This window comes from Mesocricetus auratus, unplaced genomic scaffold, assembly GCF_017639785.1.
Source record: "Mesocricetus auratus isolate SY011 unplaced genomic scaffold, BCM_Maur_2.0 Super-Scaffold_15014, whole genome shotgun sequence".
Taxonomy (NCBI): Eukaryota; Metazoa; Chordata; class Mammalia; order Rodentia; family Cricetidae; genus Mesocricetus; species Mesocricetus auratus.
This window is the reverse complement of record NW_024429186.1, coordinates 32191686-32211173: the sequence shown is the minus strand read 5'-3', so window position 1 is coordinate 32211173 and position 19488 is coordinate 32191686. Positions and strand designations below refer to the sequence as shown.

The 19488-nt window shown below is 43.1% G+C and overlaps 1 protein-coding gene across 3 annotated transcripts in view; it reads right to left on the bottom strand.

The window, feature by feature from the left end:
• Arel1 (apoptosis resistant E3 ubiquitin protein ligase 1) overlaps positions 1-19488 on the bottom strand; it is a 47952-nt gene that overhangs the window by 8100 nt on the left and 20364 nt on the right. Inside the window, exons 3-16 of one of the 3 annotated variants that reach the window (XM_040742752.1) lie at positions 14503-14523; positions 13786-13846; positions 12747-12973; positions 11107-11344; positions 7609-7778; positions 7218-7398; positions 6457-6704; positions 4920-4997; positions 3628-3769; positions 3402-3523; positions 2220-2295; positions 1658-1767; positions 604-783; positions 45-170 (exon numbers count right to left, since the gene is read on the bottom strand). In XM_040742752.1, the coding sequence (XP_040598686.1) occupies positions 45-170; positions 604-783; positions 1658-1767; positions 2220-2295; positions 3402-3523; positions 3628-3769; positions 4920-4997; positions 6457-6704; positions 7218-7398; positions 7609-7778; positions 11107-11344; positions 12747-12973; positions 13786-13801 (1914 nt within the window). In that variant the 5' untranslated portion in view covers positions 13802-13846; positions 14503-14523. The remainder of the gene's footprint in view (positions 1-44; positions 171-603; positions 784-1657; positions 1768-2219; positions 2296-3401; positions 3524-3627; positions 3770-4919; positions 4998-6456; positions 6705-7217; positions 7399-7608; positions 7779-11106; positions 11345-12746; positions 12974-13785; positions 13847-14502; positions 14524-19488) is intronic. The other 2 variants (XM_040742753.1, XM_040742751.1) reach the window with 2 other exon arrangements.

Here is a 19488-nt window from a genome sequence, read left to right as displayed (position 1 = left end):
CCCAGGGTGTGGGAACCCGTAAACGCTCTGGTTTTCATTATCACCTTATCCAGTTGACCTGATTTGTTGTATTTTTCTTCTGCAAAGACCAGCTCCATCTCGCTCATGTCGTTGTTGAGGATAAAGCAAACTTTGGACTTGTAGAATTCTGGGTCATCTGTTTCAAAGTACTGAGGAGGAAGGAAGACACAGAAGCACATGAACACTCTTTTGCCATGAATGAAGTTTTAACTGCTTGATACCCTTACATCTTCAACTCTAAAGTAACCAGCTCAGGGGGCTGAAGAGATGGCTCAGCACTGGCTGCTCTCTCAGAGGATCTGGGTTCGGTTCCCAGTACCCACACACAGGCTGACCACCATCTGTGCCTCCAGTCCCAGGGGAGCCGACACCTTCTTCTGAGTTTGTGGGCACCAGAGGCACTTCTGGTGCATGTGCAAACATGCAGGCAAAACACACATACAGAAAGAATAAGCACAAACAAATCTCATCAAAAAATAAATAAATAAAAGGGGAAAAAACTTTAGAAAATCAGCTCATATGGGAAGATTTCAGAGCCAACGGCCAGACTGTCTTAGTGGAAATGCACACCTAAGATGTTACCTTGTAATGCATACGTAGTCCTATGATTTGGGCCAGGAAAGACCGAGTGAAACGGGCACGGACCAATTGCTTATAGGCTCCTCCTAGAGAGGATTCATACAAACACTTGCCCACCAGCCGCCCTGCAAATTCATACATCTTCAATCGCAGGTGAGCCGGGCGATTAGGGTTAGGATGTACCTGTCAAAGAAATGGAAAGGCTTGGACCATTTTTCATCCATCCTAATTCAGGAAAGCCCCTCCCTCCCAATGGGATGTACGTACTACAATTTGGACCTAGAATGTCCCCCAAAGGTGCCCAGAGCGCCATTGGTAGGGCTCAGATTACTGGGGTAAGCCCTGGAAGAGAGCTGCCTGGTGTCCTTCTCTCCTCCTTTCATGCCCCAGCCCTGAGGTGAATGATCTTGCCATACTCTGCCACTATGATGAGCTGCCTCACCACAGACCCAAAGCAGGAACCTCTAAAACTCTGCAGTGAGATAATATTTTCTTTTTATATGCTTGACTGTTTCAGACATTTATTACAGTAGCAGAAAGCTGGTTCATACCCCATACCAAGGGAATAAAATTTCAGTTTAAGGATCACAGAGTAGACAGCTAAGTAATTTAAAGTGACTGGAGGCTAATGGCTGCTGAAGAACCTTAGATTAGTTAGTTTGTGGTCCCAGGGTGATCTGAGTACAGGTGATAGGATGCCTGTCCCTAAACGAGAACCTTTTCAAGCACAGTTGGGTGCTCTACTTTGACACCTCTCTAGTCACAGACCTAACTCAGAAACCAACTGCCTCAGGCTTCTTTCTCTAGAAAATAACTTAATTATTATAAGTGAGTAAAATAGCCATTACAATATAATGCTCTTATCCAAGCGCTCAGGTTTTTTTTTTTTTTTTTTTTTGCTAAATAATGGAGTCAAATAAAAGGGAGGGCAACCTGATTAGCTCATTACTAACAGCAAATAAGGAGCAAAGCACAAGCTGTCAGGACTCCCAGGTCAGCTGTGTGACCTCTGTGTGTGGCTTCATTTTCCACCCACCCATGGGGAAGGCAGACTCACTAGTGCTTGGTTGGTGTCACTGAACCGGGTGAAGAGCTGACTGGTGGTATCAAACAGTGCTTTGCAGATTAGCTCAAACCATTCCCGGCGAGGCCCTCCCCAATCCAAAGCTGAAAAGTATAATGAAAGTTAAAGTGATGCTGGCGTACACCACCTCCTGTTATTTTTCTCCATTTAGTTATCTCTTAACCCTCTCACATTCCTTCTGTTCCACTACCTGTCCTTTCACTGCAACTCGCCTGCAGGCTGGACATTTTTGGAACCCCACTTCTTTCTGTAGAATTCAAGGTATTCTGACCACTAAGCTGATAGAAACACAGAAGGTCAGGGATCCCATGAAATGTACACTTGAGGGTCTGCATTGGTTACTTTGTCCTTTTGGTGTGAACTCTACGAGCTCAGCCCGTCTCTGTCCTCCACACTCTAGCACACCACGCAGCCAGGTTCTTTCCTGACTCACAGAAGGTGGGTCTTTTGGGAGTTGAGGGGCTGGTTTGGGCTTTTTTGGAGTGTAGGAGTAGGAAAGAGAGTTAAAATGGTAAAATGAAGCTTTAGAACCAACCTTCTTCATCCTGGAAAACCACTTCAAAGTTCTTGCTCCAATCTGAGATGGAAAAGTTCCTAGTGGCCTTCAAAGACTAAAACAGAAAGAAAGGAAGGAAGTTGTCAGAACACTGGCTAGCCTCCCCAGCTACTAAAGACCAACCCCCACGAGCACCACCACTGCCCCCTGAGACAACCACTATGTTCAGGTGACATATGGCATATAAGTAAGCTTTAGTGACATCTTATATTTAAATACACAAATCTCCAGGAGAAATTGGATATTTAAAAAAATAATCTAAGCATAGAAGCAAATCCCTATGATCCCAGCAAACTTGAGGCTGAAAGAGGAAGCCTGCAAGTTCAAGGCCAGCCTGGTCTACACTGTGACAACTTCTCGCCGGAGGAAACAAACAAACAAATCACACCTTATTTGAAATCAAATTTGGAATTTGATAGCTGAAATTGCTTTTTTGTCCTTTCTTCTTTTTAAAATAAACTTCATTTTATTAATGAAAACCCCTTACAAAAAAGTTTTCATTAAAAAGATTTGAGTAAGTGATAAGCGGGGAAAAAAAAAAAGAGCTAAGGAGTCTTGGTTTCCAGTAAAGTACAAACTAACCACTAGATATCTTTATCCACCACAAGGCAAGGCCCACACAGAGAGCCATTCCACATGGAGCATGGCTGAGAAACGGGGTTTCCAGGCATAACTACCAGAGCCAAACATCACAAATACTTTCTAGACAGGCATCAAGCCTTCTCACTCTTAGAGAATATCAGACCCATGCCAGTGTCTGTGTGGTGGAGACAAATACTCACAGGTGTCCCATGTCTATCAGAGTAGAGTGACAACAAGCATTACTTCCTTCTAACCCAGCAGAAGCTGCTACCCCAGGGATGACTAACAGGCTGCTTCTCTAACCACTCTACTTCTATCCCTGTGACTGTGACTGTCCAGCAACTACATGAGCACAGACTAAAAGCTGATGTGTCACAGGTCTCCCCTCTGTGGCATGCTTCTAACACAGTGGCCCAACCCAGTAGAATAAAAGTGTATACAATGAGAAGAACAAGCCATCTCCAATATGTTTAAAGGAGAAATGTATGTTTCATTAAAAGGACACACTGCAGGATACAGCCAAATACTGAAGCGGTCCCTAGCTGGAGAACTTGCATATAAAGATGAAACTCGGCGTACCGATTCCAACAAGGCGTGTCTGCTGACCTTCAGGGTGACTTTGGAATGAGGTCTCTTCATATGTACCTGCCGAAGCTCTCGCTGGAAAAAGTTCACCTTGTCTTGAAAGGTCTCAGATCCCCCTGAGGAGCAGCAAAGTTCATTACGACTTATTACAGACATGCGGAGGACACCACTCTCCAGCTCTATGCCCACGTGGTCCATCCACTGCCTTCCCCACGCTTACCGATGTTCTTGTGCAGGGAACGGATGAAAGTGGCAGCTAGGATGTTCCTTTCCTTGCAGCTGAGCTCCACAGGAGGCTGAATGCCATCATCCACCACCAGTGTGAGGAGCTTGTGAACAGGGTCAGGGCCAAGATATGAAAACTAACAAAGAAAATTTAGAAAGTGGTGGAATTTTATCAATAAATCCCTTAATTCCAACAGAGCTTTTCACATGCCTACTCTGCTACACAAACAACAAAAACAAGGTGAGACTGTTTTGTGTAAGTAAGTACCCGACAGGAGTAGATCTGTTACTTACACACGTACTTAGTGTGCATGTATTTATATGTGTACAGGAGCATGCACATGGAGGTTGGAGGACAGCTTGTTCTCTTCCTCACCACCTGGTCTGGAGGAAGGGGCTCTGGTTACCAGGCTGGCACTTTTAGCTGCTGAGCCATTTCACCAGCCCTATCTTGAGGTGCTACAATTCATAGGTTTCTGTTGTCTCTATTGTTTTTAGTGTATGTGCCCATGCTGTGAATGGGTGGGGTTTTCAGGAGTTGGTTCTGTCTTGCGGAACACTCCAGGCTGCTTGGTCTCTGAGCTTAAGTGATCCTTCTGTCTGTGCCTCCATCTTGCCACACAAGCACTGCCATCACGTGCACCACATTAGGGTTCTGGAGATCAACTCGGGTGGTCAGGTTTGGCTGACAAGTCCTTTCACCCTTTGAGTCATTCTGCTGGTCCCTTTTCAAGTTCTCATTGAAATTATTTGAGTCATAGAAACTGCCCAGTCAAAGATCCTGGGCAACACTGCAGACCTTCCAACATAAAGTTTAAGAAGGGAAATAGGAGTGACAGCAACAACTATTCCAAAATGCCTGGAGAAAGTGATCTTTATAAACAGCATATCCAAGCCTCTGGGGTAAAGCTTAGATTTAGGCCCAGAACACTTAGAAAAAACAACTACAAAAACAAAACAGACCAATTTTTTAATATATGAAAACATCCTTCTCATAGAACGAGCTTCAGCACCAGGAGCCCAAGCATGAGCAGAGTAAGTCACGTCCTTTGAAAGTGCCACTGAAGACAAAAGACCCTGGCAAAGTATTGGGAACTGCTCCTGGTATCCACTAGTAAAGTGTCCACTTCTGTAGCACATAGACTCATTGCATGTAATGAAGGATAACTTTTTCTTTGGAAATGAATCTGTGCACAGAGATAGAACGTTCAGAAACAAGGAAGGCTCTCCAGAAAAAAGGAAGGACCAACCATCCTGGAGTTGAGGCAGACCCAAAGGGTAACTCACCTTTGTCCCAGGGCATACTCGGAAGGTGTAGAGGCGCCAGGGGATGATTTTCAGGTAGAATTCCTTCACTGAGAATTGCTGGGGACCAACACAGAAAATGACGTTGGTGATAAGTAAGAGGACCCTGTTTGGGTGTTGTAAGGCAAATACCAAAGTCTTGTCTATATTTTTCATAAGAACGAAAGGATACTTAGTCACTACAAACATAAAGCTATCTGTGGAAGGCAAACTAAAATCTGACACTTCAATTCACAGACATGTGCTATACCATCTCAATGCTCGGTCTCTCGTTTTGGGATGCAATTAGCTCTTCACTTTATGAGTACAGAACATGTCACCTTGGAAAACTAGGACCCTCTGCCTTGCCTGCTAATGCTCAGTGACTCCCCAAGCCCATGATGGTTTGTTGTGGTTTGGTTTGGGAGGGCTTTTACTCCCTAGCTCAAGCTATACTGGGACTCACAAGGCAGCCCAGGCTATCCTTGATGTCACAGAGTGATCTTGACTCAGCTTCCTGACTGCTGGGATTGTAGATATGAACCGCTATGCCTGACCTTTTCTTCCTATTTGGATGGTACTAAGGACTTGGCATGGATGGGGAGACGGGAAGAAGAGCCAGAGAGAAACATAGTGGGGATCTTACACAAAAGTCCATCTAATTATGAGGACAAGGGAGGTTCTTCTTATGCTGTTTATAAAAGAAGAAAGATAATGCAAGATTTGTTTGTTTTTTCAGTCTGTTATGTGAATGTGTGTCACCTGTTTTTCCTTTTCTCAGTGCCTGGGACTGTCCCTCTTACATGCTATATGCATGTTCTACCACTGAACTACGCCCCAGCCCCTACATTTCCCCCATGACTTAATGCCACCCCTCTACTCACACGACAGCGAGATGTATAAATAAAGATGGCATACAGAAGCACATTAGAAAGCGCAAGGGAATTTGGACTCAGCTTTGATTATGATTAAAGGATGTAATAGGATGTTCCAGTAGTTTCATTCTTGTGAGGACTGGATGAAGAAAACTCAAAAGAACACCTCTAACAAGGCGCCCTGAGCTCCAGGCTTGGGAAGTTCACCTTCCTGTCTCTACCAAGCTCTTTCTTACAGTCCTGAAGCCTGGTAGTGACAACCATTTAACGTGGTTTCACATTATCACAGGATGAAAGGTCAAATTGTTTCAATATAGCACAAGGGGTCAACAGTGATTTTTATCCTACTGAGGACTTCTTAAGGGTCAAAAGTAGCCTCTCTACAATCCTGAGCGTTCCACTTGGACAGTCTTCCCAGAGCATTAACGGGGTAGAATGTTCAGGTATTCAACAGTGCCGAGAGACAGTCAGACTCTGGCAGAGATCTGCCCTTGCACAAAGCAAATCCCTGCAGCAGCAGATAGACACAACCTTCAGTTCCACGTTAGGAAGCCTCCTCAGAAACCCGCTGACACTTAGACTGCCGCTTTACGGTGTCTGTCACTAAATGCTAGACATACATAGACTCAGGTGGGGGATTTTAAGGCAAGAATAGGGGCACCAACCTTTGGTGACACATAACAGTACACCTTCTTGGGCTTCTTCACTTTCTCAGGGGTATGGCACTCAGAGGGCGAGTCTTCATCGTCCTCCTCAATAGCAGTGGAGGGCCGGCGCTGAGAGGAGCTCACGTGCATGGGAGGAAGATGCCACGGTGTGCTTGTGTAGTTGTTGGAATTGTAAAGGTAAGCCTCAAAGTAGATGCTCACTCCTGAGGTGGACACATTGCGTTCAACAATATTCTTCTCATTCTCTGAAGTACAAAGAATTAGGTTTGAAATAGGAACCAAGAGAGGACAAACTAACCTACTGATGGTCATTTAGTGTACTACAGGGCAATGAGGTAAATATGGCTCAAATAACAAATGTTTGTGGGGTGGGGTGACGGGGGATGTCCTTCTGTTTATATGCTTCTCTTACTGGTTGCTGAATAAAACACTGAATGGCCAGTAGCCAGGCAGGACGTATAGGCAGGGCTACTAGACTAGCAGAATTCTGGGGAGAGGAGACAGAGAGAAGCCATGAAAGGGGTCACCATGTAGCTGTCAAAAGGAGCAAAATGCTGGAGCATTACCGGTAAGCCACAACCTCACGGCAATACATAGTTTAATAGAAATGGGTTAAAAATTAAGAGAGAGATAAGTCTCTGTGTGTTTATTTGGGGCAAAGTGGCTGTGGAACTATGTGGGGCAGAACCTCCATCCACAGTGGGTCAGAAAGCAGAAGAAATGGCTGGGGAAGGATGAACTCACAGCTTTCAACTCACCACTGAGGACAATAATGTCAAATTCGCCATTATTGATGGGTTGGTTCTGGTATGAAATGCAGGCATGGAAGCAACCTCGAGAATGCAGGGTGAGCCGCAGGAACACCTGGCATGTCTGCCTGTTGGATGTCACCGACTTCTCAAAGGAGACTTCATTCTTCTCTTCTTCTTGAGCACCGAGCTACAGGAAGCAAAGCGTGACTGCACATGCTTCACAAGGAGCTCTCCTATGGCTTCTCTAATCTATGCCTCACACTCCCCACACGGACAGGCACACCAGATAAAGACAAGATGGATGGCTCAGAAGTCAGGGAGAAGACAAGAGCTGGGAGTGAGGAGAACAGAGAGACCCTGGCTTTCTTGCACATGGAAAAGAGAAGAAGGCACTTACCTCATGAATGGACAAACTGTAGTTGTGCTCATCTCTCAGGGAAGTGGAATTGTTGGTCGGGTTGTCATACTCATCTCGGGGCACTATTTGCAGGGTGTGTGGCTGACCACAGGTCAACACAAGAGTAGAAAAATGGCACACAATTTTGGTCTTGGAAGGAACCACCAATCCTAAAACAGAGACAATGAAAGACAATGAAGACCAAGAAAGAAAACAGATTCACAAAAACAAACATTGGGGACTTGCTTTCTGTTGTTGCTTCTGGGAGTGTTTTTATTTTTCTTGTTATTTTTAACCACTTTCTGCACCAAACAAAATGAGAAAAGAATCTGAAGGAGACAGAACTAAAAACACAAATACAGTGCTACAGCTTCCCAGAGAGTCTTTGAGGTGGGGCCTCAAAGTGAGTGCTGAAACCAAGCATGGTGATATCCTAATCCCCAGCACTCAGGAGGCAGAGGTAGGCAGAGTTCTGTGAGTTTAATGTCAGCCTAGTCTACAGAGGGAGTTCCAGAACAGCCAGGGCTATAGAGAAAGACTGCCAAGGGCTAGTGAGACAGTTTAGCAGGTAAAGGTGTGTGCCGTGCAAGCATGGGACCTAAGTTTGATTCCCAGAACACATGCAAAGTGGAAGGAGAGAAAAAAAATTGCTGTCAAAGCTGTTAAGAGGATGTGTTGTCTTCTAATCTCTATATACAGACCCGTAATTTCGATGTACCCACATATACAAATAAAAAATAAACACTGAACAATGGCAAAACCAAAACTGTAGGGCATGAAAGAAGTATAAATCTAACAAAATACATATAAGAACTGTATATTGAGCACTATTAATGCTGTGAACAAAGAAAATTGATTTAAAAATACAGAATTTATTCTTAAGAATTTCATACATGCACACAATATATTTTGGTCATATCCACCCATACCCCCCACCCTACCCCAGTCATCACCACCACATGCCCCTCCCAACTTCATGTCCTCCTTTTTAACCCACTAAGTCCAATAAGTGCTACCCCCTGTGCATGGGTATAAGGACATGCAAATAAATAAAATACTGCATGCTTGTGAATTAAATGATTCAACACAGAGGAAGTGCCAACTTGCCCACGCTGAAATACAGGTTTAACACAATTCTTACTAAAATCTTAGGAAAATACTCATAAATTAGGTATTATACCAAAATCTGTATAGAAAGGAAAAGGAACTGCAATCAGCTAAAGCAATTTTGAAAAAGAGGAATAAATGGGGATGAGCCAGTGTAGGCGATATAACAGGTACAGTCAGTAATCAAGGCTCTGATACATCAACCAATGTTACAGTACAGAAATCCAAACAGACTGCCACACATGTACCCAGCTGATTTTTGACAAAGGTGTCAAAGCCCTATCCATGAAGAAAAGACAACCCTCTTAACACATGGTCCTTGGGCAACCAGAGAGCTTCAAGAAAATAAACAAACAAACAAACCTAACATAAATCTCACATATAAAAATTAGCTAAAAATGGAGGATGGCTTTAACTTAAAAAATGAAATGGAAAAAACTTTCAGAAAAAAAACAAAAAAAAATGGAGAAAAATCTTTAGGATCTGGAATTAGCCAGACATCTTAGAAATCAAAGGCATAATCACAAAAGGAAAGAAAAAAGATAGAAGTAAACTTTATCAGTATTAAAAATGTTTTATACCATGGGAGATCCTATTAGGATGAAAAGAAAAGCCAGATTTTAAATGTTTGACAAGGAACTAGAGCATAGGATTTACCTTAAAAGGCTCTCAAAATATAACAGTAAACAGCCAAAAATTTCTAATTTAAAATATGCAAATATCATGAAAAGCTATTTCACCAAAGAGGATATATAGTTGTCAAATGAATACACGAACTATGTTTATCAGCCTTAACCACTTGGAAAATGCACATTCAATACACATTTATCAGAAAGGTTAAAAAACAGAGGAAAGAGTCTGAGGGAGGCATTTAGGCAAAGGAGGCTGCCCAATGCAGAGACAGCCTGTTCAGTCTTCCTTTGCTCTAGACAAAGAGAGCTGGGAACCAGAAGCAAGACTCAGTAATCTTCCTTAAAACTCCAATCATTACGATGTGACTCCCGAAGTCAGTCAAGATCCTATCATTTTTATGAATACCAAACTAGCCAATATTTAATGACATCTTTAAAAAAAATGCCAGAAGAGCATAAAGTGCAGGTAGGACTCCAACACATTCAGCACTCATGTTGTAGAACAAAGAGTCAAGAGACAGAAATTACAGCCTAGACCTCAATGCCAGTGGGCATAGTATTTGTTATCTGGCATAAAGCATGAAGGAGAGAGAAGGCCTAGATAAAGGCAGACACTCTTCAGAGTGAAGTAAAATACATATTGACAGTACCAGTGGATTTGGGCCAAGATGCTTTTACTTGAAAAGATCTTTTTTAAAAATCAGAAAAATGTATCTCCTTTCTATTCTGGTATCTTTGGCGCTTAAGAGCTCGGTCAGATTGATTGCTCAGCAATTCTATTCCTAGAGAAATAAAAACATGCCCACACAGAGGCCCATATGCAGACGCCAAAAAGACCGCAAGAGCAGTACTATTTTTCTTATTTGAAAAGAAGACATTGACTGCAAGCCTGCTGACCTAAGTGTGACCCCAGAGCCCACGTGTCAGAAGGAAAGAACTGACTCTACAAGTTGTCCCCTGCCGCCACGCACACTGTGGCCTAGATATGTCCCCCACACAGTAAGCAGATGGAAGGATAGGCAGGTAGGTAGACAGACAGACAGAAAAGAACTGTATGAAAATGTTCACAGTAGTCTTACTCTTGTTATTCAAGTCGTAGAATGGGAAGAAACGACCCGGATGCACACAATTTACAAAAAGACAAACAATACATGGCACACTATTTGTCAATAAAAGAAATGAAAAACTAGGCCGGGCAGTGGCACACTTTTAATCCCAGCACTCAGGAGGCAGAGGCAGGTGGATCTCTGTGAGTTCGAGACCAGCCTGGTCTACAAGAGCAAGTTCCAGGACAGCCTCCAAAGCCACAGAGAAACCCTGTCTCGAAACCCCCCCTCCAAAAAAAAAAAAAAAAAAGAAATGAAGAACTAAATATGAAACAGCATAGATGAACCTGAAAGTATTACATTAGGTCAGACAAGTCAAAAAAGGCCTCCTATTTTATGATTATGCTGATAGAAACATCCAGAGAAGGCGATTCCATAGCAAGAGACTAGTGGCTATAATTGGGAGTTCGGGGTTTCTTGGCGCCAAAATGAAAATCCTCTAAAACTAAATGCAGTGATACTTGCTGAACAAAGAATTTTACAGTCTACTACATTTTAAATTGTTGAATTTTGTGGCAGGTGAACAAAAGGAAAAACTGGAATCCTGTTGGGTGGCAGAGCACATGCTTGGCATGGGACCCCAGATTCCACCACACCCTACCAGAAAAGAGAAGAAAGTAAAGGGAGAAACAATGAATGAACCGAGAACCTACCAGGCTGAAAAATTTTATAGTAGGGACTATAGGCCACATTTAATCCACCAAGCTTCACAGTGATCTCGTAACGCCCAGCCTTGCGCACAGTGAAGGCCACCTTGACCACGTTGGAATTTGGCTCTTGGAGTACTTCCTGGGTCACTGGAATTTCCACTGCTAGTTCGACGTGAGAGATGTGAACTCGCAGTCCCACGGGCCGATGTGCAGGGAAAGGCTGTCCATTCTTATAGAACAACTGCAACGGGAGGAGAGGGGTGGGCACCAATCAGTGAAAATGAGGAAGAACCACTTCCCACCTGATGAGTATGGGGCAGGGGAAGCAGCTGGCCAAGGTCTCACTGGTAAACCCAGTGCCTACCTACTCCTTTCAACTTTGCCCTTAGGAACACAGTGAGAGGTTAATTCATACATACAACCAAGAAAACGTTAAATCATGGGCGAGTCCTTTGCCTGTTGGGAGGACAGGCCAGCATACAGCACTGAGTTAAGAACACACCAATTTCAACTTGGTTTCTGAACAACAAATGCTGCCTCCTCAGTGTTCCCAGCACTGTTATACAACCAATGCTGGCCCAAATGTAGGGCAGTTAGCCAGCAGCACAGCAGGAAGAAGCACCAGGCAAAGGTTGAGAGGTTCAGGCTCACACCAAACTCAAAGCTACCTAGTGGAAAAGGTGGGTTGTAAAGTTTCTCTTTAAAATGCCAAAGAGTAAATGTCTATAGCTTTGGGGACCATATACAACTATCCTAAGAATGTAAATGAGAGAGTAGTTGAAGGATAAATGAATACGGCTGTGTTCCAATTAAAAGGCATTTACAATGCCTGACAGTCAGAGCAGTGCACACCTTTTATCCAGCACTCGGGAGGCAGAGGCAGACAGATCTCTATGAGTCTGAAGCTCGCCTGGCCTACAGGGAGAGTTCCAGGACAGCCAGAGCACACAGTGAGACTCTGCCTCAAACAACAATAGCGAAGAACAAGGAGCGAGAGAAGGGAGGAGCAGGAGGTGGCATGTACAGAAACAGAACGGGGGCTTGCTTGGGTTTTCAGGCCAGAGTTACTAACTCCTGATCTACAACCTCTCCTCCCACATTTCCTTCCTCCCTTTTATTGTCCCCTCTCCCACCTCATTTTAAGACAAGGTCAACAACATATCCCTAGAACTACATAGATCATGCTGGCCTGGAACTCACAGAGACCTGCCCGCCTCTGCCTCCTGAGTGCTGGAATTAAAGTTGTTTGTTTGGGGCTTTTTATTCTTTGAGTCAGAGTTTCATACAGCTTAGGATGGCTTTGAAATCCCTATGTAGACAAGTAGGACCTTGAACTTGATCCTCAGGCATCAGCCTCCCATGTACTGGCGTCACAGTAGTGCAAATCCAACCAGCCTCAATATTGCTTTTCTTATTTGAAAAACTAACATTAGGCTTTCCACTTCAAAGCTATGTACCCAGTAAACCAAAGGATAGGAAAATTTAAGGCTCTTCAGATATTAACAATTCCCAAGTTCCTGGGAGGGACTGAAAATCAAGGGAAAATATTAATATCCAGCCTACACCACCAAGACAGCACTGGGCTCTGGAAAGCAAATGACTCAGAAACCATGATGGGTATGGAGACAGAAACATTCCCTTACATGCACTCGGAAGGCCATGCTGTGGCCCACCTCATAGGGGTCCTTCCAATCCCAGGACACTTTGCAGGACCGGGGATCCAGGTAATTTCCCCGCACGTAGTCATAAATAGTCCGGTCCCCACGGCGCTCACGGTCTTCATTTTGAAGAAAGCTGACTACACGTGCGGCAAGCTCAAAGAGGAACTTAATTGTGAAGAAGAATGCAACCACAGACACTGTGATTCCACCTATGTAACAGAGAAACATACTCGTCAGCTCACAAAGCTTAAGGAAGTCAAGATGAGTCTGCAAGACTGTAAAAACAAACACGAGGCCGGGGAAAGAGAAATTTGTAGACCAGGAGTAGGTAAATCCCACACACTGCCAGTTTTCTGTAAATAAAGTTATGCTGGGACATCGCCTCACCCTGTCCTAAACAAACCAAAGCTGCTTGCACACTGCCCAGGCAGAGCTGAGTATTTGGAAGAATACTGCATGTTTTTCAAATGGGAACATATTTGCTCTCCTGCCTTTTACAAAAAGCCTGCTGACCCCATTCTATACAATGCCCCCTCCACCTTCCTGCCTGTGCTGCTATCACAGGAGCAGTCAAAACAATGTGCTTTTTGGTTCTCTCTATTCGGAAGCCTTTTGTTCTCTCGTCCACTTGGCAAATCCTTCCACAAGCCCCATCAGTTAGAGGTTCCTTCACTTGGACCCCTCAAACTTCTGTATCTATTAACTTCTTCCTACTCGCCCACCTCCCTCTTCATGTTGTGAACTCCTTAAAGGCAGGTTTTGCCTTGATTTGGACTTTACAGTAAACACTGTCTGGCACAGAGTGCAATTACTCAATAAATATTTCCCAAATGAATGAACTTCTCTGCCAACTGTGTGAAGGTACATTCTGGCACAAGTGAAAATATTTCTAGCTCCATTTTCAAGGAGGAGAAGGAGGAGGAGGAGGAGGAAGAGGAGGAGGAGGAGGAGAGATAAGTAAACAAATAGGAACTAGACAAAAAAAACCAAAAGACAAGAAAAAGAACTTTCTATCACATACCAATAACGTAAAACATCAGGTCTCTTCAATGCCAACAGACAGCCGAGGTTCACAGCTGCAACTGCAAAACAAAATCTGTTCAGTGTCTCTCCAACTCTCCTAAAGCCACCTCAGAGGCAGGAGAGAAAGTAGAACACACGGCTTAAGCCAACCAGCTCTAGTTTAGTACCTTACTATCCCTGTTCTCTCTGCCAAGCTTGATAGGGGCTCGTGCCACGTGTCAGACAAAGCAAGGTCATAGCACTCCCCACAAAGGTTAGAATCTAGCAGCCACTCTCGGAACACCACAAGCAGCCTCTTGCTTTAGCTAATTACAAAATGACATCAGTTTTCATCTTCTCAGACTCTTGGTTCCCAAGACAATTTCCTTCTTCCATGCAAAGTGGTGCTAATTAATGCAAGAAAGAAGACAATGGAATGCTTTCCCTGAATGTTATTTGCCCTCTGAAAGTAATCCATCTAAGTAGAAACAGCTAGATAAGCTAGATAAATTGAAGATTTTTTAAACATTACTGACATGCTGGTGTTGAACTCTGGGTCATCCTGGTAATAAGTAGTGGGTATAGAGAAGAAGCCATTCCTGACATTACCAAATCACACAAACTAATGGGCCCTCAGGAAGATGAGTTCGACAGAAGGCACGTGCGTGCATGCGAGGAGCCCCCCCGCACTCGGGACGATGGGGGATGGGACAAAAGGAGAGAGGATGGTACATACCTTCATCCTTAGTGGGGTCCACTAAGTTTGAGGGGAAATTTTCAGTTACTCAACTTGCTTCCCCTACTACCCTCCATTTCTGTACCAGCACCCAGCACTTACTAGTTAGTGACAAGAAATATAAAGATTTCTAGACTCGGATCTTGGAGGTCACAAAATAACTTTTAAAAGAGGAAAAGAAAACAAACACCTGTGTGCTTTTATATCTGATTGTGCTTCATGTTTTTAAGAGAGAGAAGTGACTCAAGAACTTGGGAGGCAGAGACAGGATGACTGCCAACAGTTCAAGACCCTGTATCAAACCAAAGCCCATGGAGCTAGATGAGACAGAGTTGGCCAAGTGCCTGCTACATATGCATAAAGACTTAGGTTTGGTCCTCCAGAGCCCTGTTATACAGGTGTGGCAGCGCAGACATGAGAGGGTTCCCGGAGCTTGCTGGCCAGTCAGTAGAGCAAAATCAAGCTCCAAGGATCAATTAAAGATGCTGTCTCAAAAAATAAAATGAAGAACCACTGAGAAAGATACCCAATGTCAACTTCTGGCCTCACCTGCATACAAGGGCACCTATACACATATGTATGGACACACTAAACATGTATATATACAAATAATAGAGGCAGAAAATGCCCCCTCCCAATTCCGTTGTTAATAACATATTAAATGGAACCTACAGAGTGGGTAACTTAAGGAAAGGCCATCTCAACTTTCACAGGGATCCTATAGACCAGGGTCTAACATGCAGCTAGACTGGAACGGTCAGCACATGCAGTCTCGGGTATTCCCAGAAGATCCACTATAGAGATGACATAGGGACTCAAAGCTTGAGACTACAATCACTGAGCCTCCTTCCAGACAGTAGCTCATCTCTGGGGACTCTATGTAGAAAAGTTGTCAGCATATCACTTACAAACAGCTCTGCACCTTTCAGGCTATATGAGATGATTCCATGGTATTAAACTGGGAGTTTAGGAGTCTGAGGTACTGGTGACCACCCAGCAAAGCTGGACATGAAACTTCCAGTCTTTGGGGAAGCATCTGACAAAAGTGAAGCCCATGTGGCTGATGACAGACTTGTCATCTCAAGCCTCGGACAAAACCTACAGTTTGAGTGAGATGCAGGGCACGGAAACTTACCCACCTCCGACAGCTACCACCTTCCATCCATGAGGCAGCTGGCATAAGAGTAAGCCAGTGCCTGAAGGCAGGGCCCAACCTATAACTAACTGTACCACCTCTGTGAGCGTCACAACTTCTGCTGCTGTAACAAGTTAAGAGTCAGTGCTTTCTGTGTCATCTCCTTTAGGATAACTTTGTATAACTCCCCATAGTAATGACGCTTCTTCATGGTGCTTAGCTCTAGAACTAGCATCACAACACCTTTGCTTCAGAGATGACAGGAAATTCAGGGATCCTCTACTGACCCCAATGCTCTTCAAGGAGAAATGTATTAACACTTACAGAGGACATGGTTTCTCATTGAACCAACAAATCTAACCCTTCAAGAGAGCTCCTCACACTATTCTAATGTGGATGATTGAAATCTTTATAAGAAGTTAAAAACTTACTAAAGAAAGCCAGCCAACAAATACTGGGTGTTTAATGTGTCAGGTACTGGAGAATAGCACAAAACGTAACATCAACTCATGACACCACCAATAATCACCTTTGCCTTTCTGAGCCCTCAGTCATTATTTCTCCCCATCCACTTATCTTTCAAATTATTAGTACTGGCTTTAACTTCACCTAGATCTTTCGAGTAAGTCATTTCTTCATCTTTATCACAATCCCCTCCACAACTTACAACCCAGTACCAATGACTACTTCTTCCCAAATGACTCTCCTCCTCTTAGAACATATGAGTAAGACAACAGCTCTGTCATTTCCTCACCCATTGGGAGGACCTTTAGAAAACATTGACTGCTCTAACATCAGAGCTCAAAACCTTCCCTAAAATATTTACCCTTCTCCAAGTTTTCCCCAAGGTCACATTCTGAACTTACAATCCTCTACATCTTCTCTCTTTCTCCTTCCTCTTCAATGATGTCACACTGTCTCCTTGACTATCAGGGGTTCTCTCTGTCCTGCTACACCCTACACTGCTGTCCTTAATCACATCTCATATATTTATTCATCATTTCCCTTCACCATCTGATCTGGATGTTGTCCAGATCAAATCCTTCATACTCATACATACACACCCTGAAATGTCCTGTCTCCAAGCTTTTCAAGAGTCATCTCCTGATATAGTAAATTTGGTCAAAAACCTATGACTGAGGTCACAGACCCCAACAAAGAAGCTACTACATTGTTGAGCTAAATGGACACAATGTGTCTGTTAAATTGCCTTCTAAATAACTATGTTTATATTCACAGGTTACTGCTATTGTCACCTGTGCTTATTACAGAACTTTCTATGTGCTGTGGGCAGGGGTAACTGTAGACTCATAGCTAGTCAAATTGATCAGAACAGTGACTTAAATGTTCACCAATAAAGGGGACATCTGTATCACTCTCTTCAAGGCTCAAGGAGCACTGCAGAAGAGAAGGCCAAAGAACTTAAGAGCCAAAGACAGAGTCAAGTGGTAGGATACAGTCTTCCAGACATGACTTGACCACTGCACTTTAGAACTCACAGGAGCTGTGATTACTGTACAAGACCTGCATAGGAGGAGTCTGCTAATATCCTATCATGGAGAAGGGATGAACTCATGAGGCCCCACTTCTTCCAGAGGATTTATAGGTAGTTAACAGATGATATTTCAGGAGATACTTTCTTAAGTGACATAGCCACTGGTAAAGTACCTATGCTCCTGCAAATATACGTAAAATGTATCACATATACACATTTAATTAATATATACCAATAAAAAAATTTTAAAGTCATGTCCACTGTCTATACATCATCCCATTTTCAGTTTTCATCCATGGACTATCTCTTAATCTCAAGCTCTAGGGAAAAATCCTATCCTCTTACTCCCTAAAATCTCTAATTTTCAATTTACGAACTCTTCCTACCTCTAAATTTGTATTCAGCTTTAAAAATTTTGTTTTATGGCATTTATATCCTTTTATTCTTGTTTTATTTTTAATTTCAAAGTACCTAATACCTGACAAAATTAATCCTCTTTTTTTTTTTTTTTTTTTGAGACAGGTTTCTCTATGTAACAGCTCCTGCTGTCCTGGAACTTACTCAGTGGCCTCAAACACACAGAGATCCACCTGCCTCGGCCTCCTAAGTACTAGGATTAAAGGCATGTGCCACCACATTTAGCCTCAATACAGTTTTAAAACATCTATTTAATTACCAGTATATTCACTTGAACCAATATATTCATTTAAGCTCTTTTAGATACCAACTTACTAATTTAATTCAGTTCAGTAAGTATATCACGTGATCACGAGGCAGGCCATGGGCTCTCTTTCATACATGATACTTTTGTACAACAGTCTGTATCTACAGCTCCCTCTCTATCCAAACTATACTGGAACCTCCCCACTCTAACAAGCATGAAGTAATGTGGTAAGCATTCGTCAAACCTTACTTCTCTCAGTTAGTTGACAGTCCTCTCTACATTACCTTTGCCCTTATAAGGTCTCACAAACGATGACACTTTAAACTCAGGGAATAACAGGAGCACTGATAAACTCTTAACTCATAGGCATGCACAGCCTGCAGCTTGTGGGCCACAAGCTGCCCAGGAAACTCTGAATTTGGTCCTGCACAAAACCTTTAATCTACTTAAGCATTATAAGATTTTTCCTCAACTGCACAGTTGTAGAGTATGGCCTCTGTAGATGACCAGGTTGAATATCAAAAAGTTGGACTTTTCCCAGTGAATGAGGGCTTCGCCAACACTAAGTACTCAGGTTAGCCATTGTCCAGTGGGCTTTACATATCTTATCCTAAGTACCCTAACTATGATCACAAGATAAACACTATTAATCTCATTTCACAGGTAAAGCAAATAAACAACCAAAAAACTGGGTTGAGAAAAGTAAATTTACAGCAGGGCAGTGGTGGCGCATGCCTTTAATCCCAGCACTTAGGAGGCAAAGGCAACTTGATCTCTGTGAGTTCAAGGCCAGGCTGGTCTATAGAGCGAGTTCCAGACAGCCAAGGCTACACAGAGAAACTCTGTCTTAAAAAAAAAAAAAAAGGAAGGAAGGAAAAAAGGAAGAAAGGAAGGCAAACTTGCTGAGACTCTCCCACAATGGTTTAAGTAACAGATCCACATCTAACTGAATTCCCCAACTTTGAACTCATAATGCTGAATCATAAAAAGAATGAAGCTACAGAAAGAGCCAAGTATTTGGGGGGAAAAGATTTAAGAATACAAATAAATATTAAAATAGAAAAAAGTCCCCCAATCTAACTGTAAGGAATCTCGCAGCAAAGCTAAAATTAGAACTACAAACTCCTACAGCTTTTTTGTTATCTTTTGAGTAAAAATAATGCATGGCAACCAAAAGAGGAATGCAGTGCTGGTTATCTAGTGTAGAAATATCACGTACTGACTGCAGGGGCCTGGGCAAGTTACTGATTGCCAGAGCACTTCAGCTCACACCAAAGGGAGGAAATGCTGAAACACCTATCTTCAGGAAATGCTAAAATGCTGACACACATACATATTTTAAAGTTTGCAATAGTTAATAAATTTAAGCCCCGCCATTGAAGATCAGGTCTAAAAGTGTCATTTTTCAAAAATGGAGAATCAGTTCCTTTATATTAAAAACTGTTCTGGCAGAGCCAATCAAATCACATTAGCACCCCTGCATCTCTGGAAGAGGCTGAGGATCTGGTCACTGGTCCATGTTTCACATCCCAGTAGCTGAATCTCAGCATGATACATTACGTCAGTGTTGAGATCAGGTTGTGTCCTGTCCCATTATTCCATGTACAAAAGTGGTTTTCCGGGGCTGGAGAGATGGCTCAGCAGTTAAGAGCCAGCACCCACACGGCAGCTCACAACTGTCTGTAACTCCAC